The 25,772-nt window shown below is 36.5% G+C and overlaps 3 protein-coding genes and 1 long non-coding RNA gene across 4 annotated transcripts; 1 reads left to right on the plus strand and 3 right to left on the minus strand.

The window, feature by feature from the left end:
- Nucleotides 1–1,191, minus strand: LOC144441274 (TNF receptor-associated factor 1-like). Its single transcript, XM_078130834.1, has 2 exons — nt 637–1,191; nt 1–237 (listed from the first exon to the last, which is right to left on the minus strand). The coding sequence occupies exons 1-2, from the start codon at nt 1,189–1,191 to the stop codon at nt 1–3; spliced, it is 792 nt and encodes a 263-aa protein (XP_077986960.1).
- A 673-nt stretch (nt 1,192–1,864) lies between these two features.
- On the plus strand, nt 1,865–7,024 carry LOC144441191 (uncharacterized). Its single transcript, XR_013481231.1, has 3 exons — nt 1,865–2,057; nt 5,664–5,767; nt 6,697–7,024. It is a non-coding gene; the product is annotated as an uncharacterized LOC144441191 (long non-coding RNA).
- Nucleotides 7,025–9,037: 2,013 nt separating this feature from the next.
- On the minus strand, nt 9,038–18,889 carry LOC144440888 (TNF receptor-associated factor 2-like). The gene is made up of 8 exons (XM_078130332.1): nt 18,794–18,889; nt 15,924–16,502; nt 14,973–15,054; nt 14,384–14,482; nt 11,973–12,137; nt 11,475–11,546; nt 11,131–11,217; nt 9,038–10,429 (listed from the first exon to the last, which is right to left on the minus strand). The coding sequence occupies exons 2-8, from the start codon at nt 16,067–16,069 to the stop codon at nt 9,413–9,415; spliced, it is 1,668 nt and encodes a 555-aa protein (XP_077986458.1). The 5' UTR covers nt 16,070–16,502; nt 18,794–18,889; the 3' UTR covers nt 9,038–9,412.
- A 3,388-nt stretch (nt 18,890–22,277) lies between these two features.
- Nucleotides 22,278–25,177, minus strand: LOC144441276 (histamine N-methyltransferase A-like). The gene is made up of 3 exons (XM_078130835.1): nt 24,994–25,177; nt 23,043–23,390; nt 22,278–22,630 (listed from the first exon to the last, which is right to left on the minus strand). The coding sequence occupies exons 1-3, from the start codon at nt 25,175–25,177 to the stop codon at nt 22,278–22,280; spliced, it is 885 nt and encodes a 294-aa protein (XP_077986961.1).
- Between the last annotated feature and the right edge of the window lie 595 nt (nt 25,178–25,772).

A 25,772-nucleotide genomic window follows, 5' to 3' on the forward strand; every position in this document is an offset into this window, starting at 1 on the left:
CTACTCCATATCAACTCTAACTTTTAAAAACATGCTATCTTCAACGACGAACTCCTGTATTTTGTCGTCCAGCCAGGACAATGGATAAAAAAGCGGGAAACCGCAAACGACCCGTCTATCCTTCGGTGGACGACGAATCCCATCACCACCATCATGTTTAAACTCAGCATCACCTGGTACACATATTTTTCTGATGTTACCGTCTTTCTTCACCTGGTTCAAGAGGGTAAAAGTGACCTATAAACAAATAAAAGTCCGGATGGATAAAAACTTGCTTCTGTTTAAATTGTTCAACTCGTAATGATATTAATTGAAACGTCTTTTCTATTCATTGCCACATTTATCGAGCATTCATGAACAATTGCGATGAAATGTATTAAATGTCCCTTTACATTGCTCAATGAAATGACACTAAATCAAATTGATCTTAGCTACCGAATATCGGAGTTCTTCACTTTAACGTACACTCTAAATAAATGTGGCGACACTTCCTTCATGCATGTATATAGCGAAATGATAAAAACAACTAATATTTATCAGTATGTCAACACCACAGTATTTAGAACTATTAAGACAAGTAACGTTTGATTTGACAAAGCTGTAATCATTTTGGAAGGAGTACTAACAAAATCTCACCTCTTTTGGAACAAATGGCCATTTTAGCAGTGGGTCATAATCTCCTCTCATTACTACTAAATGAAGTGAAACGTAGATGTCTCTACCGATATCATCTCCATTTATATGTAACATCAGACACATCTTGTAACCACTTTGTTTGGTGAAGAAACAAGGTGACAAGATAGATGACGTTAAACCATCGATAGCCTCTTGACGGCGTTCAGCAAACGACGTAACAGGCCATATCATTGTGCCATCATATGATGCCGTTTCCAGAGATTCCAAACGCATTCCGATTTTCGCTCGTTTAATGGTTTGGACTGCAATTATGGGCCAGCGACAGTTTATCTTCTTTTCCAACGCCTTTATTGTTTCCCTGTCATCACAGAACTCATCCCGTAATGATTTCGATCTTTCGGTATTTCTATCAGCTTTAGCCTTCATAACCATAGATTCGTCAACAAGTGCACTTGATCGATGCATTAAATCGTTTACTCTGGATTCTGCAGTTTGCAGGACATCATCATTTGAGACAAGACCATTTTGTAAACCTTTTTGAGCTTTGTCATCCATCTTTCTATCTGCAAAGAAACGAAGAAGAAAAAAATAGATTTTAAAACGAACACTTTAATTGTGTTTAGGTGTTGATTAACTAAATGATAATAGTTATCATTTCCCGAGACTTAGCAAAATAATTTACATATGTTTTTCAACAATTATTTACAAATTAACCTCAATATCAAAATTTCTCAATAAGTTTACAGACTGTCTTACTAACTTTGTATTTCCTTTGAAAACTAGAATGAATTTAAATCTGATTGCCAGCTCAGTGACCGGATATATTCTGCGACTTTTTTAAAAATAGTATATTGAACAGATCTATCTCGCTGTTATGCAATGTGAGAGATGACACTATTCTAGAAGACGAATAATCGTGACTTTGACGCGAAGTTTCACTAAACTTAATTGACATTGCAAGAGTTCACAGTGTGTAATATATCATATCTCAGACCACTATAGGCCTGCAATGAAAGACTTATCTTCAGGCAAAGTCCTACATGTACAAGTGAACGTTTTTATTATGTACATAACAATAAGTCGTGTCCTTGTGGCGTGTTTTATGTTTACAATAGGTGACCCTACATTGTATATTCGATCACATACTTATAAAAGCGTCCCGAGCTAGCACCGATGCTTGACGTCATTAAATCACCATATAGACACCTCTGACATTTGTTAAATCTGCGTCGTAATACATCGGGTTATATTACAGACTGACGTCAAACACTTGAAGCAAGTACAAGTACGCCTCAGTTTTATTTTTTCTTATCGTTTGGTACATGTTGATAAAGACACAACCGTACGTGGTCTGAAGACATGACTGTTGCAATGTTCCGTAACATTGTAACATTTCACCACCGTCAAAATGAAGTTGTAAGGTACGTACTCCACAAGCCAATCTCGGGTTTCAAATACCAATGGGCCTAATTATACATTGTACATGTTAAAATTACTGATAATGTAAACTATTTTCGGTAAATACGCAATTGTGGTGTTCGTTGTTTAGGTTTACATAATAGATATATTGTTTAGATTTCAATGTCAAACTTCTGAAAGTAAAATAAAGTGTAATGAACTGTTATGTAGCATGTGAAGAGATATAGAATACGACGACATGTACTCCTGTCTTCACAGTATGTTTCACCGGACTTTGAAATTCATTTGGGTAGACTGTGTAATAAATCTCATGTACACCTTGTTCAGACCATGTAAATCTATAATTGTTTAACTATTATTGATTTCATACCAAAACATCGATGAGATACCTGTGTAACAACTTAGACTGTAGACCACACATGTTGGCCCAAAGCGTCTAAACAAAACTAAAATTGAATATCAAATCCGTGTAAATCAGGAAGGTAATTGTCAATCCAAATATACTAAGATTTCGATTCTTTGACAGCCTTCTAAATATGACATGATATCCCATGACTGTGATTAAGTAATCGAAAATTTGTATTGTCGACAAGGTGGCTTAACTGACCCTTTCCGACAATACGTCAAATAACATAGAATATCAACAAAAGACGGTTTTTGACAATAGTTTCGTTCATGTGATAAGAATTCTAATTGTAGACAGTTGATTTATTATGATGAGAATAATACCTTAGTAAGGTGAGGTTAGGTCGAACGATGTCTATTGTAGCGTACTTAGAATTGTTTAGTTGTCGTTTTGGTACGAGGAACTTACATTTCAATACTTGTGATTATTATTTAGTCCTTTAAGGGTAAAATGACGACACGTCTTGAATACCAACGTTGTGGTCTGAAGTACTAATGTCAATGACCTCTTCCAAAGTTCACTAATTTGCGTACGATCACCTGATTGGTCACGTGATGGGGAAGTCCCCATTATTTTGCTATAAGCAAACCTAGATAGCCATAAATATGTTTAGTTTTTCGGTGATTTTTGTCGTTTTTTGTTGACATATATACTAAATGACCAAACTGAAATGTATGACCTAAATGTATGTTAGTTTATGATAACTAATAAATATGTTGTTTTCCTTAAATTAATGATTATTCGATTACTGCTTGCCGCATCGAGATTAGGTTCGGCTGACGGTCAATTTATAAGTTATAGTCAAACGTAACACACGTTTGTTTTCTATTTCAAATACAAATTAAATTATTCTTACCGGTATGATTCAGTAATCACAAGACACAAGTCGAGTATGTTGTCGTGTCATTAGACTCAGCTGGTTGGAATTGTGGCTCGACAGTCAATAAATGTCACAAAGACATAACATGATGGGAATTTCCATGGGCGGGTCGGATACATGAACAATATTCACTCGTATGTGAAAATTAGATTCCCATTATTTCAATATCAATTCGAATAGCCATCTGAAATTATCAATTGTCTTGTTGTTTTTGTGTTAATTTCATAAATATGTAAGTCGGTAATTCTTCGTAGATTAGAGAATGATTGCCTACATCGCCATCGTGAAAACAGTCGCCTATTTGCAGCGTCGCAAATTTCATCCGAAAATCATCAAATACTACACATTTAACGACATGTTCTTGTATTTTAGTAAACAATTAATATCTAGCCAAAATGTTTTTCCTACCTGTTTATTTACCCTAGATATTGAGAGTGCAAATATGTCCAATATAGCCGAAATTTGTTCAGAAACAACTGAAGGCATCAAATCAGTCTGGTAGACATATTGTAAAGAGAGGTTCGTTCAACTGTTTGTTCGTGGTAGTGGTGGTGGGAGGGGGAGGGGGGCTGCAACTCAGATATTTGTATCATACAAATAAAGACGAGGGTAATTTTCAAATCAATATATGGTACAAAATTATATTTATGAATCAAAACATAGTTCGTATTGAAAGTATTGAACAACTGCAGCTTTTATTGAACCATTTTCGTAAGCCAGCCTATGCCCCTATAGCAAAATGGAACAAACCATGAACGTCATTGTTGTTTTAATTTTAGATAGTCTGATGTTGAGTCTGTGTTGAATTAGAAAAAAATAGAGAGAAATGATTATAAACGTTTGATAACAAACTATTATATACACCCTTCGGCAGCTGGATTTCCATTCACAATGGGTTGTTTATTTTTCAAGTGTCATACTCTCCCAAGTCTACCATTGAAGGTCGTATTTATTCTTGTATATATTGGTGATTTGTCTTTGTTTTGACTATTAAACGTATGTGACAAATCAGCTGAAACGCTGCTGGTCCTTGTTTACATGTATACACCTTTACATAGGATGTCACGTGAATAAATCTATCATGGATAAAGACAGATGCGAGTGTATGGATAATATCTTGAGAATGCTAAATTTTCAACTCGTCAATATCTGTAAATTTTAAAATTCATGCCAAGAGCTAACGTCTTCAATCTTTAGATTTTTAGTAAATTAAAGTGATATTAAATTGTTTATAATGGTCTCTGAGCTCTATGTCAAAATAAATGAACAAGTCCCTGGTATTAATTTTTATTGCGCTGCTGAGACATATCATGAAACATTGTGCCGCTTTGCAGTCACTTGATAGGCACATTGTGCCGCTTGGCAGTCACTTGATAGGCACATTATGCCGCTTAGCAGTCACCTGATAGACTGATTGTGCCGCTTTGCAGTCACCTGATATGCTATTTAAATTGAAATAGAGAATAAATGTATCAGCCGAGAACACTCTTTATCTGTAACTATTGTTAATTCAGATCAAGTCAAGGAATGTCATTTTATACAGTCTAGTACATGCTATGAGCAAAATATCAGTTAAAATGATTAGATGTATGTCGATGTATTCAATTGGTATGTAAATGAATTCAATTTCAAACATCTATTTTTTATGAACACTGGAGGAATCATTTTCTGAACTTCCAAATCTTTTCTTTTTCGCTACTTTATTAAAAACACCGAATCACGTTGACACACTTCCCTAAAATTCTCCACGGTCCATATTTATCACAGTTTTTAATTTTACATTCAGACTCTGCAACCTACCGGATTTGACCATACTGAAACACCCGAATTCAAAGTCTTACTTGAGAAAAAATGTAACTGTATTCTCGTGTCCATTTCAGTTGCCATGGAGATTTACAAGTATTAGGGGTTATGATGCATCAAATGTCAACACAATATTTTCCTCTTCCTTTATGTATGCATGCTTCTGACGAGTGAAGTACTTTATCTGTTCATATCTGTTCAAGCTAACTCATATGAGTACAGAATCAGAAATATGTCCCAAACCATTTCAAATTGCCTAGCTCGACAAGATATCTAAATACAAACTAACGATGAAATTTGAAACGAGTTAATTTTGCCAAAAGTAGTATTCAGCTGCAACCATCTTTGTGAATAATTTTGAGGGAAAGAATATCTGCCCCCTGACTTGAATAGAGTTACACTAGAGTGTCGAGGTTCATCCTGATCGACAAAAAACAAGTCAATAACAACAGTCAATGAAAGCAAAGCAAAATTCTGTCCTGATTACTTATTAGTTCTTTATTATTCACTTAATTTCAGTATACTTTCTTGACCCAGTGAGTGAGACAAGAAATCCATCACATGCAATGTCTAATTAATATCATTCTGAAGATGAGAGCTACTTGTCATCACGTGATATTCAGGTAAGTCATCACGTGGAAGGGTTAAGGGAAGACGATATGCGTCCAAATAATTACGATGCTTAAAAGATTTACAGGGAATTATTCCAATTGATTTTTATTTGTAGTCATATGTTTTCTCAGATCTCTCGGTACAATTAAAGCCATTCATCCAAGGCCAGTGTCTACACCACCCTAAATGTCTACCCATATATTCTCATCAAAATACACACCATGAACTTTAATGAGATGTGGGCACATATGACAATCAGGATGTGTTACTGCAGTAACTGTACAATAGCGATCAATCACGATAAGAGAAGTGTGTAATATAAAATGAAAGATTTGCAGTAGTGACGTTTCCCTTGGGAGTTCTACAAATGATGGCTCTAGATATAATTTTTTAAATTCGAAAGTATGTACCACATTTAAAGTCTGAAACTAACTGTTTACTAACTCTAAGGAGAAAGTCGTCTTCGTATGTATGTATGTATGTATGTATGTATGTATGTATGTATGTATGTATGTATGTATGTATGTATGTATGTATGTATGTATGTATGCATGCCTGCCTGTCTGTCTGTCTGTCTGTCTGTCTGTCTGTCTGTCTGTCTGTCTGTCTGCCTGCCTGCCTGCCTGCCTGCCTGCCTGCCTGCCTGCCTGCCTGCCTGCCTGCCTGCCTGTCTGTCTGTCTGTCAAATCAAAATACAAATATAATAGTATTTCATATATTGGATCAGGTAGATGAACCATTACAATAAATAACATTTATTTATTTATTTACATCTTGGTTTCTCATTTTAGTATGAGTTAGTATGTTTATGAAGCGAAGACACTATCTTATTTCCTTCATTTTTCAATGAAATTGCATTTCATCAACAACATTCAAAAGTTTCTCTTCTCTTTCATAATGAGAGGCACAAAGTTTATACTTGGTTATTTCTTTTCTCCAGGTTGGCAATGACGCAAATGGTTCGAAGTAGTATCCCACGTCAACCAGTCTCGGTGGAGGGGATGATATTTTATAACTTTTCAGAGAACTTTATTAAAAATTGGCATGTAACGTTAAACAACATTAATTTTTAATTGACTGTGAGCATGTATCTTGTAACTGATATAACATTGAAATCATTGAAGATGACAAACAGTTAGTAGTTTTGTATTTGTATATGTCCATACTGAAACTGGTGGCTGGAACAACCTTTCCCACTTGATGTTCAATTTATACCTGTATATCAATAAAAAGAAGACAAAAACTAAATTAGCACATTTCAATAAAGACAAGCAGTTATTTTCTGTGAAATAGTTTGTCCTGTTTAAATCTTGAGTGTGTGAATCATTGCACAATAGATGTGATGAAAATAGTTCCTTTCGTTGTCAGAACACTAGAGAACAATACAGAAACATATATACAAGAATCATACTTGGTGCATGTACTTGATGAGATCATGCTGATTTTTTGTAAACCAATTTCATACAACCAGCAACACCAAATACTATACCGAGAGCTCTCAGCTTTCTGTGATGAGAGTAGTATAATATCGAGTCTTCAAATAATTTCACAAAAGTGAATATGTACATTATGCCTACTTTATTGACGATGCTATATATTGAGCTTTCAGGCAATATCTACGTCACGACTGTTCATGCTTTGGTCTCCATAGACATTTTCGTTGACATTACGTCCACCTACTCATAGATGGAAAAAAGAAAGAAATTCATGTTATACACAGCGGAAGTAAACTTAGAATAGCAAATTTCAATGTCATATCTGAAAGAATAATAACAACAAAATCGTTACAGAAATGAATAGGAAGGTATTCACATATCGAAGCAAAATTCGTAATTCACTGACCACAACAGTAAAGAGCGCCAACCATCGGCCAGGCAGGAAATAGAGATATCGGATTTCATGCATCCATCCGTCCATCCATCCATCCATCCATATACATGCATGCATGCATGGATATGTGCATGTATGTATGTTTACATGTATGTATGTATGTATGTATGTATGTATGTATGTATGTATGTATGTATGTATGTAGGTATGTAGGTAGGTAGGTAGGTAGGTAGGTAGGTAGGTATGTATGTATGTATGTATGTATGTATGTATGTATGTATGTATGTATGTATGTATGTATGTATGTATGTGTGTGTGTGTGTGTGTGTTTGTGTTGGAAAATATGAATAGATGGTCCGTTTTCTTTCTATAATTAGTATGTCTGTTCGTCCTCTCTAACGCTCGTCAAGTATCACAAAAAGGACGTGAAAACTAAACGAAATGAAAACATCTAAATAATGATTGATTGCGATCGAACATTTTGAAAGGACATTATCTACAGACTAAAAGTCCGTGAAATACTAAGAAAGTAACTGTCCTCAAATCATTATTGCATGACAAACCATTAATAGCCTACAGAAGAAATGCAATCTGAAGTACATACTACTCAAAAGCAAAACGACTTAACAAGACAAAGACACAATCAGATCATGTTGATGCTAACATGCTGGTTTCTTTATTAGCAGATTAACTGTCGAAAACATACTGGTAAATTAAAGACAAGTTGGGAATACTTCAAGGTGTAAACGTTCTAGAAGATGGATTTGTAATATTAACATACATATAATAGGTAGAACATTTACGCTGCTCACTTTACTTTATTATGAATGGTGTCGAATGATTGGCACACTTACTTCGTTCTATCAGTCTGTAATGATGGTATGCTCAAAGCAAATCAGTTTACATTAAATTCTGACAGGCCAAGCCAAGCACATTCATGGTTTTGGCTATAGAAAGTTCTATTCATATACTCACTACAATAATTAGCTAAGCGACTAAAACGAAGTATAACCTAGTGCAATTGCTAACTATAACATTAATATTGTTAACGATTACTGTCTGAATATCAGTTCTTGCGTTTAAATTTATAATGTGTATAATGTTGACCTTTATAACTCTAAAACAAAACGACATGCATCTTCATATATTAAAACAAATTACGATAACTGAAAATGGAAGCAGGTCCTTTTGGGGTGGGGTAATCCTACAAAGCTATCTCATTTGGCCTTGGGTAGATATGGGGTGGAGGTAATAGTACAAAGCCATCTCATTTGAGCACACATGGGGTGGGGGTAATATTATAAAGCCATCTCATTTGAGCAGACATGGGCTGGTGGTACAAAGCCATCTCATTCGGACAGACATAGGGTGGCGTTAATAGTACCTGAAAATGGATATACATTTATGTCTCTACTATTCGTTATGGATTTCTACGGGGGGGGGGGGGGGGGGCGGGACTACTGTCGTCGCTGTCATCGTCTACATCCATTTAGCCAGCTTCAGCTAAACAATGAACCGTATTGTGGCGAAGTAAGTGATATATTGTAAATCAGTGGCGACCGTTTATACCTTCAAAACGTCATCATTTTCTGCTTGACAGCCTACGTGTTACTCAACGTACGCTGCTCTGTAACAACTGTACGTATTTGGTAGCATGGCAATCGTCCTGCAGACGTAAACGTGTGGTATGTCAGGAAACCTCACTTGATAATATATCACAGCGATGAATACGCCTCATTGTATCAACACTTCAGCCGTTGCCCACCTTCGGCACGAGGAGCCAGGATGTGAAGAAGGCTTTGTCGTTGTCCTGATTGTCCTGATTCCTACAAGTCACTTGTATCAACACTAATACGTATGAAAGCAGTGTCATCTTTCACCAGAGCTTGTCTTCCACTTTCGATAATGTTGAGAGGCATGAAAAGTGGACACCCAGACGCGATGTTCATATCCCCAGTTGGACGTTTGAATGAAGACGATGTAGGGTCTGGTCTGAACGCATCTATCATATGTTCCCTGTTGTTCTGGTCTATCCACATAAAGGTGACCTTCTGTTTAAATGGCCATTTAAGGACAGCGTCGTATTCTCCCTTCATGATGACAAAAAACAGTGACACATGGTTGCCTTTACCCATTCCATCACCATTTAGGTAAATTCGGGCACACATCTTGTAACCATAGCGACCAGTAAAGAAGTAAGGTGAGTAGATAGATAGCGTCCTACCGGATATTGCATCACGTCTCTTCCTTCCGAATTGAGAGATCTTCCAATTGAGGATACCGTCGTAGCTAGTCATCTCAAGAGATTGAATTCGAAGATCTTGCTCAGCCAGAGTGACGTCTTTTAGAGCTATGATTCTATCCTGGGCCTTAGTTTTTTTCTCCAGGGCTTCCAACCATTCCCGTATTTTCCTATCATCATTCTTCATGGCTTGCACAATTTCAGCACTTCTTTCGACTTCTGTGTTTAACACTGCGACTATTTCTTCATAGGTCGATACCTTCTTTTCAAGGACCACGCTTTTATTTTGCAATTCTCCGTTTGATTGGGTCAGCTTCTTGAGTAAGTGTTCATATCTTTGCAAATGTAAACCATTGGGTGATTGATTTGTTGCTACCTGGGATCGTTCCTTTAGATCTTTTTCCAACATGCTTATTTGTCGCTGCAATGTGTTGAGCATTTCTGCTTGGTGATGAACCGTTACTGTAAGTCGCTTTATTCCACCCAAGTTGGATTCAATCGACTCACGGAAAGTGTTAAATTTGGAGACCTCTTGGAAGATCAATTCAAGATGATGTCCTATATCATCAGATGCATGGATATCCTCTTTCCCGAGCTCAACCTGCAAATAGATAGAAACAGAGGTCATAATTGACAGTATGTCTGCATGCAAATTTCACCCTTCAGGGTATTATCTACACATTTACCGAGTGTGTCTCCTTAAAATTTATCATGAAATGCTTGAAATCAAACATTGCAGTAAGACTGTGACGTCACAACAAGGCAGCGTTGCGTTTTCACTACTTTGTAGGGTTATTTATCTTGATCTATAACCACTTTCAAAACTCTTGCTTTATTTTGAACAAGTGGAACGTTACAAGTGATTCTTCTATCAAGCGCGTTATGACTACCGATTCACGGTCAGGACCGCCGAAGACCACTCTACTATACACGATATGCGGCGAGATAGTTGCTTCGAAGAAAATGATTACACAGAATTAATGTTGCACATTACAGGGCCTATCACGTGTTGGTATATGGAAAATATATCGAATCAAGAAATTAATAACAGACATGGATACCTAACGCCTTTTTCATATAGATCATAATCTATCAATTTTTCGATATGTTTGCTCGAATAGCGATAATGGATTTAAGGAATTTAAAATGACAATTTAATATTAAAATTCATAATAAAAGAGAAGGTAAGTTAATTACAATGTATACCGACACTTATTAGCAATTAGGTAAATGTGTTCACCGTAAATATCAGCATTATGCGGATAAAACTTTGGTTTATATTGTTTTGCTGATAACACTTACCAAGGTAGTACAACCAATCATATCATATTTACAAGGCGCCATTTTCCGTGGACAGTCACCTCTCCTGAAGTCGGTGTGTTCTTTCATCTGTGCTCATAAAAGAGAACAAGAGTCGTGAATAACTTCACTTACAACAAATGGATAAAAAACTGCTAATGGAAAAAGATGAGTAAATCAAGAAATAAATGACATTCATGTGTGTGTGTGTGTGTGCGTGTGCGTGCGTGCGGGCGTGTGTGTGAGTGCATGTGTCTCTCTGTGTCTCTGTCTGTTTGTCTGTGTCTGTGTCACGTGCTGTGTCTCTGTCTGTTTGTCTGTGTCACGTGCTCTACACAGTTTATTACCTTCTCGCGTATGATCTTCTTCCCACAGAAACCACATGGCGTTGGTGCCATTGGACACTCAACAAGATGATTCTGTAATACAAGGATTCATAAGTGTTATTATAGTAGCGTACCGAAGGCAAAAATAAAATGTGTTTAGCATCCTGAACTTCATAAAACTGTACTTTTAATTTGAATCAATTAAACATTCTTCACTTCTAGATAATAATGTAGATTTCAAAATTAACCCTCATTAATCCATCTTAGATTCTCACCTAAGCTTCTCAACCATACATAGTTCTTAAATTCGCTTCTATTTTATTTCGAAGTACGTCAAATAAATAGTGCAACGGTATGTCAGATTGCAAAGACTGAATTATACAACCATAACCGTTGTTTATTGTAGCGCCACCACCGAAAAATATTTTATATTCTATTTATTACTATGTTCATACAACCAATGTGACAGTGAATGTACAACACAGGATAACTAAATGAACTAGTAAATGATATTCTTACCTCCATGTTTTTGAATTGTAGACGTCTACGACAATGACTACATTCCACTTCTCTTACACAGCAACTAATCTTTAGGTGATAGTCAAGATCACACCGTCGTGCCTTTTCTTCACATCCTTTATTAGAACACTGTATTAAAGCGTAGTCACATTTCACTTCGTGTTTCTGTATGAGAGAGAGAGAGAGAGAGAGAGAGAGAGAGAGAGAGAGAGAGAGAGAGAGAGAGAGAGAGAGAGAGAGAGAGAGAGAGAGAGAGAGAGAGAGATTTTGCTTTATATTCATCCATATTATGGTGTTTTGTCTGCGTGTTCTTTTTAACAAGCTTAAATATACAAAGGTTCATGGTCTTGGCTCTACACACTAATTAACAGATAATCACAATTAACATATAATCCTTGGCTGAAAGAAGCAAATATTGGGGAATAACATCTAATTAGCCTGTCTTATGTGACTTAGCAGAAAACTTTAGACTTTAAACGTTACGTGTGCAGACACAGCCACACCACCACATCATGCGTATTGACTCAGACCACTAAAAGAATTCCTTAAATGGAATGACAAATTTTACAAAAAACACACATCATATTAAAATAGTTCATGAAACAATACGTAGAGGACTCAAAATAGACTTGAGAAAGTCTATGTCTAGAAGTCTTTGTGGATGACGAAAGTGTTGATTGTGTCTAGAAGTGTTTGTGGTGAAAGTGTTGATTGGCAGTTTTCGTGCTGAGTTGGACCCACATTTTAGATTTGTTTACGTTCTGTAAGTTCTCCTAAAGTTTTGTTAGAGAAAAGTGTAATTTACGCATTTACACTCTATACAAGTCCATGTGTTGGTCTTGATGTGTCTGTGCATGATGCAAGACTAGTGTATATTAATATTCATTTGTCAGCAGTTTGGTATGCAAGCTCTCCTTAACATAAATAAGAGTTTATCATTGATCGCTCTTTCCTATCCTAAAATATGTTGTATACTAGTCTAGTAAACACCACAAAGTAATTCTATATTTGAAAGTTTACATCTAGTTTAGAACTTCATGTACACATTTGTTATATGAGCATTTTGAAGTAAATTGTTTATGACCAAGTGTTTTTATCGAAACTCAACTGTTTTAACTACCTATACGTTAAACTAACTAAGTTTTCTGTGGTGAATTTTACTGACGAGATGATTTCAATTTTAGCACACATAAAGTCTGTTTAACACTTTGACCGACAAATCATCAAGTATTGAACTGACGTAATGTTTAAGTTGCACAGTTATCTGAAATTTTAAAACTTTGGTCACTTTACAAACGAACAACGTCTAATAGTAAACTATTTATTGATTGTTAGTGACCACCTGACTAACATTAACAAAATTAATGTAGTGTCCACGTCAACACACTGACATTTGGTGGTACGATAATAGAACTTTGATATTTTAATCTTTTGATAGTGAGTCAGCGGAACTTATAGCGATGTGAGACATTATTGGCATGTCTGGCGTGGTACCCACAAATTTGAGAGTTTTAATCGGTTCAGCCTCTAAAAATGTAATCGATACTTGACGAGTTATTGTCAAATTCAATTGTATAATCTTTGAAATTAATGGTTTTGTGTATTGTTTATTTATTTGAGATTTATTTATTTATTTATTTGAGATGTCTACATGATTACCCCATTTACAGATACTCAGAAATTGGAAAAGACTAAAATGCATTCAATATTTACAAAACTTATAAAAAATGAAAATATTTAGTGTCGTCAGTTGCCAATCCATGGCAGACATTTGCAGGTCATGCGATAGACCATTAGACAATAACGCACGAGTACATTGTACGAGTAGGTGTAGAATTTCATGTGACCGTTACAAAGTACGAATATTTTTAAACAAGTCGATGTCAAATAGTTTAAGTATGTCTATAGGCTCTATATCAAGTTTTATGACTTGTTGTAAGATAATCATATGAAAAGTCATCAGACTGAACTTTGTATGGATTGGTATGGAGATCTGCAAATATCGATTTCAAGATATTTTCTCGATTGGTTAATTTTTAAATTCACCTAAACAATAAAATATTATATTACAAATAAATACATGTCCAATATACAGTATCTGCATGCAATTTGGTAGCTATTGTGTGTTCTGTCACTATTTTGAAGCAGATTTGCAAATTCACTTTCAAGGTCCATATGCACCCATACATCACCTCGCTGGGTACATTTATTCCCCCTTTTAAGAGCAAATTATTAACTTTTACTTTCATATTTTATCTGTCGACTAAAGAAAATGATATGCGTATCGGAATTCTTAATGTTATACACTTGTTTTTATTCGCGAATAGAACGTGTTTCAACTTCAGACCAGTTTCACACAATATTTGTTTCAAATATACCAACGGGTATGGTAATGAATGGGTTTTAATTACCTCATATTCATGGAAAACACCTTTCCATGTACAACCGACATTGGCACACTTCGTCTTCAACGTTCTCATCTCTCTCTTAATTCCGTTATCTCTGAATATCTGAAAAGAATTCAAAGATTTGCTTAATTTCAATAAATCCCAAGTAAGCGCTTCATGGTTGTCTGTGTTATTATTTAGAGTCTTGTGTTATCGACATTCTTTAGTTCCATCAACCCTGTGTCTACCTGTTTATATTGTGATATTCCAACTAACACCTAGTTATCTTGTTAGACCATTTCGAGTTCTTCGTATAAATTTTAACATCGCAGAGAATATCATAATGGATTGAGTTTCTCCTATCTAGATCCACCAGTGCACAACCTCACCAATATCGCAATCTGTCCATAGTTTCCTGGGTTTATGACAGTCTTACAGACATAATAAAGCCAGGCAGGTGGGTAGATAGGTATGTATTGCCTAAATTATTCAAATGTATTCAGTTGTGTTAAAAGGGAGCAGGAACAGCATACAGGCTTTGGTAATAGGAGGCAGGATAATAGTTTTAAGAACTACTTGCGAGTATAAACAAATGAATAATGATTTTTAATACCCTCTCTATTGCAATCATACTGTCTTCCGTACTAATTTCTTCATCCGGGCCACATATTGGACATTCATGAACTCCAGTTCCCCTGATATATTAAAAAACAACAACAGTATATTAAAGAAAGTAATTATGTCTGCCATATACCAGTAAGAGTAACACTACATTATCCCTAGTTTCAAATAGCCCGGTAGACATTAATTGTGTCAGTCAGTTGCCATCTTGATGAGAACGTTTGACTTCAAGTCTAATCTCTGCCCTGACGTTGACGGGCTCCTTCACAAATATCTTTCAATATAGACAGTGATATTACATAATAATTACATATTACAAAGTGTACATTATTCATGCAATGGCACAATTTCGATGATTGATCATGATGGTTTCGGTTACGGTCAAGATTTTAGAAGAAAGTTTGTAACTGGTAATATAAGGATAGACATTCAAACGGAGTCTATGTGTTACAATTTTTGGGCTGTAGTAAAACATGATATATATAAATATGGCCATCATTCGATTAAATTCGATAATGTTGTAAAACAAATTTTCGTGCACATTATCCCTATAGTATTCATATTTGTGTAAGATTTGGAATAACTCGGCCATAGTATCTCTCACAGTCTGACTTCCCTAAATTGTCTGTTAACATATCACTTTGATAATTTGCTATTATACTGTATAGAAGACTAATCCCCCACGGGGACCATTCAATGCAAAACTAGTGAACAAACAAAATTGCAAGTTCACTGCAAGTGTTTAGTCTTAAGAAACCGATGAGGGCGTAATTTGGGTTGGGACTTCAGTACGTAGCAAATTGTCGAAGTGATGTATAAACAGCTGACGGATGAATGTTAATAACCTGTTGTCCTGTACTTGTAGCCCCAATCGGACAACGCCAGAACGAGTGGAGAGGCAAAAATGAATATACAAATGTACATGTAGTAAGATTTACTGTACCTCATTAGTTCATCGATGCACGTCATACAAAGCCTGTGACCGCAATAACTTTGATGTGGGTCTCTCAAGAGAAGATTGCAATGAATGCAGTTATATTTATTGTCCTGATCTCCAGTTGATAGAATTGATTTGGAATATCCGGGCATCGTCGTTCACTAGCAATTATATGAGTTATAAAAAAACGAGAAAATAGTTCTGTTTTTCTTCTTCACTTTTTGCGGCAGTGAATATAATAATAAAATAAAGGAATACGATTGAATAAACGTCTGTAATGCTTTAAAAACAATCTGAAATGATGAAATTATTCTCCTGTTGTCAGTATCTGTAGTGGCCGTTTGTATATGTATGTGAGTATATAGCGTGAAGTGTAACCGTTTCGTCCTTTGCTTAAGTAGGACACCTTCTCTTTCCGTGAGTATGTTGAATAAATGGAGATCAGTCCAAACACAAAGAATGCACACTTCCGTGGTTGAAAATAGTGTTGAGCAAAATATCTCTAGATTCGCCAAGTCTTTCAAAATATCCACGATGACACAATTACAACTTTTGGACCATAAATTCCAATTAAACCATTTATACCTGCAATAGGCAATAAGATGTATCATTCACAAGTCAGTAATGTAAGCTATTGTATATGTGAAAGACAGTATCACATATGAAATATGACAATAGAATGTGAAGGCGTGAAATATGACAATAGAATGTGAAGGCGTGAAATGTGACAATAGAATGTGAAGGCGGTATAACTACTAAACTAGGGATTAAAGTGTATGTAGAACTTACTGTCATAAATGTATAAATAACAAGATTTGAAACCTAAGAAGTCATAATCAAAATATATATCATATTTAATATGAGAAACCAAAATCACAAGGAAATAAAACCACTCATATAATGATGGACCAACTGATAGGTCTACATGTATGTCGTCACAAAAGCTTTACCAAACTCATGCGTCGCACAAGCGCAAAGTTCTACATACATTTTCCTAGGTTTCAACCAACCAAACTCAGTGTATTTATGACCCTTCAGATCAGTGTTTATGAGGATCAGGGGTTGGGAGGATTTACAACTGACCAAGAGGAAGGGTCGCCTTATACGAGGGGTTCGATTACGTGTTGCATCTTTATGTTCTGTTACAGTTATAATATAAATCACATCGTCTTTGATGGAAAATAAAGTTTATTTAGTATACATTCCAAAATTCAATCAATTTTCGTTTTAAAATCTATGGATTATGTATGGGGCACTTTATTATCAAACGTGTCTATTTGTATCCCATGGAGCACTATTTTCCATAATTCTAATTGCTAACTTAATGATTGATCTTTAATTAGAGTAATGTGAGTAAGCTGAGAAAGCCAGACACAGAATCAACAACAACTGACTTCCATCTGCTCTAGTGTGCAGTAAGTGTGTGGCGGGAGTGGAAGGGCTTGGAAGACTCGGAGCCTGCACTTTAGTCACGATTATTTTCAAATTCAAAGATAGAATTGACAACCTGCCTTTTTTTCCAAAGTTTGCCAAAATTTACACACACACTTCAAAGAGTCTTCGTCAAGCGTGAAATATTATAAAGCTATCGCCTGATCATGATCACGCACTTGAAACATTGTCCGTAATCTTAATAATAGATTGATTTTAATTGCCATATATTTCTGACAACTGATAAGGCTGCACTATATGATGACGTATTTGGCTCAAAATTACCAATTGATACGCTGGAAGGTGATCGTCTAATAGTGAATAAAATATCGCAAACTTTGGTATCGCTTTGGGATTTTAAAGTTTCCCAATCCGACGGCACAATGTTTTTATTTTGATGTCATTTTTTAGATTTGATAAATGGCAATTGTTTTGTCAAGAGGGATTGTGAATGGTTCATATTTCCATAAACGACCATATGTCATTCACTTTATTGAAGTCATGCAGACTTTCATTTTAGCAATTGAATTTACACACATGTACAGTGGATAAAGCTTAAAGGCGGTGCCGTGTTGGAATGAGGCCAAGGGTCAGCCTGCTTGTCTGTGGAGTAATGTACAACATGTAATGAAATCATACACACAATACGTGTTTCAATATATGCAACATTCCGGATATAAACATTTAGTTGCACAATTAGAGGAGATAACTAAGGCGACCCGAAACCAGACGCAAAGCTTAAATAGATATGAGGAACTTTATGGTATCTCGTTTCCTTCTGTTGTGGAATTGTGGAAGTCGCGCGTTGTGGTTGTTCGCTGTGATCTTACAACCGAAAGTGTAATTTTCTTAGTAATGTTTGTAAACTATGTAGTGTCATGTTATAAACTGGCATTTATAACTTCTTCGCCAACGATTACAGTAGCAGCAAGTATTGCATTCAGAATTGTTTGGCGATTACGTCAACGTTTTTGGCACCGGTTGACTAATAGATCACTGTAGCACCGCAACTTGTACCATAGTGTACCAAGGTGTACTTTGAACGCCTGACACGTTTGTTTATTGATCGACATTCCGACACATGGTCCGTTGCGTAGGCATAGTTCAGAGACTAAGAGAGATTTCCTATCAGCTTACTTTATGACTGGTCTGAGATGGCATGTTGTCTGGCAATGGCCCTAAAAGCGCACAGTAATCACACAACGATTTCTAAACTATGATTCGCTTTTCTGTAGGTAAATTCGCAGTAATCAGAATCAATGTACATGCATATATTTACATCAACAAAACCAATAAAATGAATACGACATTGAATTTAACTATGGTTATTGTTGCTGTAATGGCACAGAAATTTGGACATATGTACTGTGGTAATCTAAATCACAGTCCCTGTGATAGAGGGACTATTTCTTAATACATCAAGAAATTGGAATCCGAATACTCACATTGGCACATGTGTAATATTTTAACATTCTGGTAAAACCCTCAGGTCCATGGACATATACACCATTGTACATCTCACGAAATAAAGGGAAGTGATTGTTCTGGTGAATTTGGGTTGGTCTATAGCAACGTCTATCAAGATTGGGGCGGGGTTTTATCGGGTTGAGTTGGTGTGTGTCTCTGTGTGTGTCTCGATCTGGAAAATGTTATCTTTAATGGGAGGGGCTATGGCGTGACTCATAGGAACAGAAGGGGCCTGTTCGAAAATAAAAACATGTCCATGAACTCCAAACACAGACCCTCAGGCTCTACAACCTTTTTAAAGTGGTTGACCCTCAGATGGTTTCTTTGCGCTCTGACCTTTCTGTCGCGGATCCGGCTTCCGCTTTATGCTTTACTCAGTATCAGCTTTATACCTGGTAATCTTTAACCATAGTTTGCTCTGTTTTCTGTTGCTGTCATGAATTTGTCATTACCGTGTTTGGGTTCAGACATGACGCTGTTTATACATGAAAATGTTGTTGCAATAGCTGACATGGGTGTCAAGACAATAATTCAATAATAATAATAATGTTGGGTTCTTATATAGCGCTTTCCCACACCGTGCTCAAAGCACTTTACAATTACTACCCCTGGCTCGGATCAGAACGGCACAACGGCCCTTTAGTCTTCCTCTACGTATGCTCCCCGGGGAGCATACAAGCCATTGCAGCCGTTTAAGCGCATAGGATTAAAGCCTTCACATTGCAACCTACATCCTACCAGGTCCCCATTTATACAGCTGGGTTGACTGAAGCACAGTTGTGGTTCAAATCTTGCCCAAGGACTTTAGCCACTCAGAAACAAACAGCAGGCAGCGACAGGGCTTGAACCTGCAACCTGTAGATTCCAAGCTAACGCTAACCATTCACCCATCATGAATTTAGACGTGCTTTTATAAATTTACGCCATATCGTTTCAATCTAGGTATTGCTATCATTTTTCCTGAGAATAAGAGACTTTAGTGATGAGGGCATCACATTTTAGACATGACGGAAGAATGTCATGACACTACATGTTTAGTATTTTAAAAGATAGCGTGGCTGGAAAACAAAAGGACGCCTTGAGGACAATTGTTTCTTGGGGACAAAAAATCTGACCCTGAGGATAATATATTGAAATTATTCTTTGACAAAGTGTGATAGTTGATGAGAAAAATATATGATCAAATAACTATGGAAACTGTTAGTTCGCGCTATACAGCGCCCTCATTTTCAGCATTGTCTCTGGACGCAATGAGAGGGTCAATATGCACATGGGTTAGAGCATAAAAATACACTGACGAATAGACCTCTAATCTTTGCGTTGAATTTTGTAAAACAATGGTTTCATACAATGAAGATAATTAATTTTTTTCATTTTAATATAATTTTCCCTACATTTTTGTATATATTTATCGTCATTTCATGAACCAATGTTTTATGTTCCCTAAGTTATGATATATTTGCCAGCTTCACTTGGTGGTCATAATGGGGCTCTCATATACGACAGGGCGCCCTCTACTACAATATGCAAACACCATTTGGCATATCTTACATTATCATCTGTTGAATTTATTAGGTTTACAGAATTCACAGAATATAGATATGATTCGTTGGGTCTTAGTAAGTATTCAACACTGTTAAAAACACTGTTGTAAAGTGTACGAGTGAGTGGATGACAAAGGTTTAAAACTATCAAAAGTGTACTTTCACAAAATGCTAAATGCAATGCAAATGTGGACATGCTCACTTCTTGTGTATGTATGTATGTATGTATGTATGTATGTATGTATGTATGTATGTATGTATGTATGTATGCAGTCAGATATCGACATATAGTTGTCCCAGAATTTAAATATTTGCAGTTTGTCGTAATGTTATATCGGTGATCTATGAATATGATAAATGTCTTGATCCAAAAAGTGATTAAAAAAAATATCAACCACAGTGCTTTATATCTTACTTACTGAAAATATTCACGAATACTTGTTCATTGTGTACCATTTTCATACTACAGTGTGAACGCGTTGCCTTTCGTTGTTGGTATTTAAGTGCATATCTCGCTTGACTGTGTCTCAGAAAGCTTGTCTAAATATCAGCGCTGTCATGATTAGTGAGTTTATCCATACCGTGCTAAGACAGACTCTATAACACATATATCAGAACACTTGTGATTACTATTAAGATAGTTAGCAAAATTAACGCTAAATGTCAATCGTGAATTAGTGAATTATCTTACCCAAATTTGTAATGTACAACTGCACCTGGTAGGTATATGACGCCTGAATGTAGCGCGAAAAGAGGAACTATAAGCAATATTTACCTGTCGGCCATAAGTTGACAGTGTGCCAACAATAACAACAACAACAATAGTCCATTATTTAGACTGGCAATGACTTAAAAGTATTTTTTGTTTGTTAGTTCCTTTTTAAAACACATTGAATCCCTTGTATATTGATAGTACTAATCACATTAAACCAGGTTATACAATTCGAAGGCCATTATTAACCAGAAAAGTTTGTATTCATTTTTATCAGATTTATTGCATTAGTAAGTATAAGATGCTATATAAATTCACTAGAATTCTATGTAACACACAGTGTAGTAATCCCCAAACTGACACCTCCCGAACGAAAAGGGGGCTATAGAAATAGCCCATGTCCGTGCGTGCGTGCGTGTGAGCGTCTGTGGACAACCATATCTCAGATACCCATTATTCAATTTCAACAAAACCTGGCACTCATGTCAAGCACTACACGATCATTTGTACATCACTTAATTTTGTGACCTTCACTTTTTATGGCAAAATGGCTGCCATATTTGTGGTAAATATGCACACACATGGCCCCACACCTCAAAAGGTTTAGTAATAATACAGACAATAGAAGTACCTACCCCGAAATTATTAATGAGATTTCTAATGATAAGTTTGATCTTTGACCTTGTCCGCCATCTTTAAAGTCAAACAACCTAAATTCTCTTTTAATCCTTACACAAAAAGTTGAATACATGGCTGTTATTCAAGTGTCCACACCCATATTATCAGAGTTAATCTTTGTTAGTACATCTTGAATTTTGACCTTGACCTTCAAGTTCAAATAAGGAATTGCTGAATAACATTAGAAGTGTTGTACTTAGAGACACTATTCACCGACCCAGCCACCCTCTCACTCACGAACCCACCCACCCATCCACCCACTCACTCACTCACTCACTCACCCACCCACCCACCCACCCACCCACTCACTCACTCACTCACACTCATACACCCCCATATATATAATATATATATTCCAATTTTAATATAAACTAATGCTACTATAATAATCTGCAATATGCCAACAAATTGCCAAGCATAGGAGAAGCTGTATCTTTTCCATAATTTAATCATTCATTGTTCATGATACAGATTAATTTAGTCCATGTTTCACAGTTCTCGGGTACCAAACTGAAACATTGCACACCATCATTTCTTAATTATGATATCAACTTCATAACCAGGAAGTATAACTTTATCACCATCGATAATGCTGCATTCTTCTTTCAAATATTTCAGCAAGGACTTTGCTGTTTCCTGTCGTATTTCTTTGCGGAAATCTTCGCACTGAAAGAAGCAACTCAACATCTTGTTACCAATCTCTGAATCCTCGATGAAACATTCCGTGATATTTATAGGGCTGTTCTCTCTGTATGACGTGTTTATTTCGATGCCATGTAGCTGTTGTCTTATACTTGTAAGCAATACGTCAATGTCTAGATATGGATAGATGGAATTCTTGTAGAATTGGTTATAATAAGACCATAGTTTAACCCATCCACCTGTAATATCAAAATAGATTGTATTTGTTAGCAATAACTAAGGTGGTCACGTCGTCACGTCGATGAGAAAAGGGTGTTTACTTAGGAGATTTAATTAATAAAAACGACTTTACTGTTTGTTTTTTTCTATTTGGATAGTTAAACAAATCCTAGTTCGTGTTTCTTACTTGCAAAAAACCTGAAAATGGTTTCTTATTATTGTAAGGAAGCGATTTGTAACAAACTCGGTAATGAGGCTTGGCTAAGAATATACATAGTACATGTACCAAGCAGAGTTCCAAGTTTTCTTGGAGAACAGAGAGAACATTTGGCAACTTGTCAACCATCCAGCTTTCTATGGGGGCTAAGCATCGACCGAACATTGTCTGAGCATTGTACGCTATCAGAGACAAATTCAGCATTGATACTTTACCTCGTTCACCATGCGATTCCTGTCTCAACAGCAAAGTACCCGGATTACGAAGTAGATCATACAATTCACGAAATATCTCCCCATCTTTAGGGAAATAATAAACACAGTGAAGAGCATGTATGATGTCAAACTTTTCATCCTGGTCGATATTTCTCTGCTTTCTTTCATTTACATAATCCTGAATAGTTTTGACGTGGTAATCATAAGTTACTCCTTTCCACTTGTCACCTTGTCTCTGTACCATTGACTTGAATCTCTCTATTTGACGGTCTAGAGGATCTACCACTGTGTATGATATCTTTTGATTTAGACCACTCAGCACATTTAGAATCGGAATATCGTTGCTTCCTAAAAATAGAATTAATTGAGATCAGTCACGTGGTCTATAAATCTAATTATCTGTATACTTCAAATTTAGTTGTCATCACAGGGTTTACAAAGTATATGATGAAGTATAGATCCTCGCAGTATTTAGCACAAATACACTAACTCTGTTTAATTGGGTACGTTGTCGGTGGCCGAGTGGTTAAACCACTTGCCTCTTATCACTGCGGGGTTCAAACCCATTCAGGGTTTGATTAAATTTACCACGCTGTAAGTAAGAAGAGTGTCGTTCAGTTTGACTCTACCGAACAACGCAGGTTTTCCCCAGGTACTCCGATTTCCTCCTGTATTAACACTGAATCCATGAGGGATGGACCTCACTGGACTTCTAGGGAGATAAGTGTTTATATACTTAAAGAACTATCCAGTATAAATAAAGATTATTATTATCATTATTATCATTATTAATGCAAGATTAAGACTGTATTACGTTATAATCGACCATCAACGATGGTTTTCAAGTTTTTGATCGCCCCTGGCCATAATATCTACACATTCACATAATATGGGCGATTTAACAAATGGTAGATGGTGAACGGTTTCTGGTCGATTATTTGATGATAAACTATTATGGCCTGATCTCGGCTGCCAATGTTTTACTTCGTTCACCTAACAAAACTATCTGACAACCCTTCCCCCCCCCCATCTCTTTTAACTAAGCTCTTTTATATGTCAATTGGCTGAAAAGTGAAACTTTTACAATGTGTTGTTAAATACATAAACTGGAGTTGGGTGGGATAGAATTTTGCAGAACTAGTATTAACACTGTTTTCCAACTTCAACCTTCGAAGACGCCCTCTATGGTAGAACTATAGTAACTCTGACTGTTGACTTATCTACTCAGTGAGAGCGCTCTCGCTGTTACAAATAAATTTCAAGCATGCAAAGACGTTCTGCTAATAGCAGAATGTAGTTGTATATCGATATATCAAAATGCATTAATTCCGTTTGTAGTTCACACTTCATCAATTTCAATCCATTCCATCCACTGGGTGTGGGTCACCCCGATACCATGGATGCTAGACTATGTCCCTCCGGCACCCTCACGTGGAAATAGTTAAATTTCTGATGGCGGCCCATAGTCCCGGGGGGATACCACTGGCCAGGTCTTCTAGGGGTGTGCGGCCAATGCTGTCAACCTCCAGACCCCATTTTAGCCTACCCATTTTGAGCAAAAACCAATATCTCATTTTAGACCATTCAAATTTTTAGAAGACCCCATTGCAGACCAAAATACATAATCACTGATATGAAAATGTCAACCAGCGAATTAGCTGGGGAAAATTCCGAACTAATCGAGAATTTACTATGTGGTTCTTCCAGGACTCCATGTTAGACCAAACAAAATCGAAAATTGTGTAAAGTGGACCCCATTTTAGACTCCTTATCTAAAAACACAGTATCCATTTTAGACCAAATGGCGAAAAACCCCACCCAAAAGGGCGGCACTCATAAGTATACCCAATAGGCGGGAGTACCCCCCCCCCCAGCATAGTTCTTCAATGAAACGTATGTTTACCACGTGATTAGTGAATGTGTGTATCGTAAATAACGCATGATTGCTTACCACAGCCTGTACCAACCGCGAGAACCCGTAGTTCTTTCTCTTTGCTCGTGTTCAGATTTTTGAATAATTTCTTCATATCTGGTTCATATATATGACACCTTTCTTCAAATTCACTGGCATACAAGGCTTCGTGATTGTCAATGTATGCACCGTTGTTGATGATAATGTCTGGCATTTCCTCCATCACTCTTGGTTCTGTTAATTGAAACACAAATATTATTTAAGGTTTACACATACAACAAATAAGGTCTGAACACGTGACAAAGGAAAAAAGTGGATGCGTTTGTAAGATTTGAAGGTCTTTGAAACAAGTTGTTCAGTATTCTTCAAGTTGAAATTCACTGGCTGGACTCTAACACCACGACAGTCGTGCTCTCCCCCTGGGTGAATCCGAAACGTTGAAATAAAGATCTTAACAGTAGAAACCGTGTCTTGTTCACTTACAAACCCTTTGGAATTAAGTTACTGTGATGATATATGGCTGCACAGACCAAATTGGACTGTTTGACCTTGAGAGCGTATAGAACGCTACGCATACGCAATACTCACGGTTTGTTGTCTCCCTAGCTTCGAAATAGTAAGCAAGCTTTATTACGGTACGACGTGTGTTATATAGAGCGTCTCTACAGTAGTCTAAAGGTGGACATGGACCATATGACGATTACCATACATACAAGAGGGTCCAAAGAAACTAATTCACAGCCATGCTTTCAACTAGCGTTCCTATATACGGCGCGGAGGGTTTGTGAAATGTTGTAAAAACAGCGCATTTCTTCTGG

Source organism: Glandiceps talaboti, chromosome 10 (assembly GCF_964340395.1).
Source record: "Glandiceps talaboti chromosome 10, keGlaTala1.1, whole genome shotgun sequence".
NCBI classification, from domain to species: Eukaryota; Metazoa; Hemichordata; class Enteropneusta; family Spengelidae; genus Glandiceps; species Glandiceps talaboti.

Coding starts and splice junctions, on each gene's coding strand:
- LOC144441274 (XM_078130834.1), bottom strand. CDS start 1,191: ATGGATGACAAAGCTCAAAAAGGTTTACAAAATGGTCTTGTCTCAAAT. Junction 238..636: donor GGCCATTTGTTCCAAAAGAG/GTGAGATTTTGT, acceptor ATTTGTTTATAG/GTCACTTTTACCCTCTTGAA.
- LOC144440888 (XM_078130332.1), bottom strand. CDS start 16,069: ATGCCCGGATATTCCAAATCAATTCTATCAACTGGAGATCAGGACAAT. Junction 14,483..14,972: donor GTATGATTGCAATAGAGAGG/GTATTAAAAATC, acceptor AATTCTTTTCAG/ATATTCAGAGATAACGGAAT. Junction 12,138..14,383: donor GTGTTTTCCATGAATATGAG/GTAATTAAAACC, acceptor TCTCTCATACAG/AAACACGAAGTGAAATGTGA.
- LOC144441276 (XM_078130835.1), bottom strand. CDS start 25,177: ATGGAGGAAATGCCAGACATTATCATCAACAACGGTGCATACATTGAC. Junction 23,391..24,993: donor CGCGGTTGGTACAGGCTGTG/GTAAGCAATCAT, acceptor TTCTATTTTTAG/GAAGCAACGATATTCCGATT. Junction 22,631..23,042: donor GGAATCGCATGGTGAACGAG/GTAAAGTATCAA, acceptor TTGATATTACAG/GTGGATGGGTTAAACTATGG.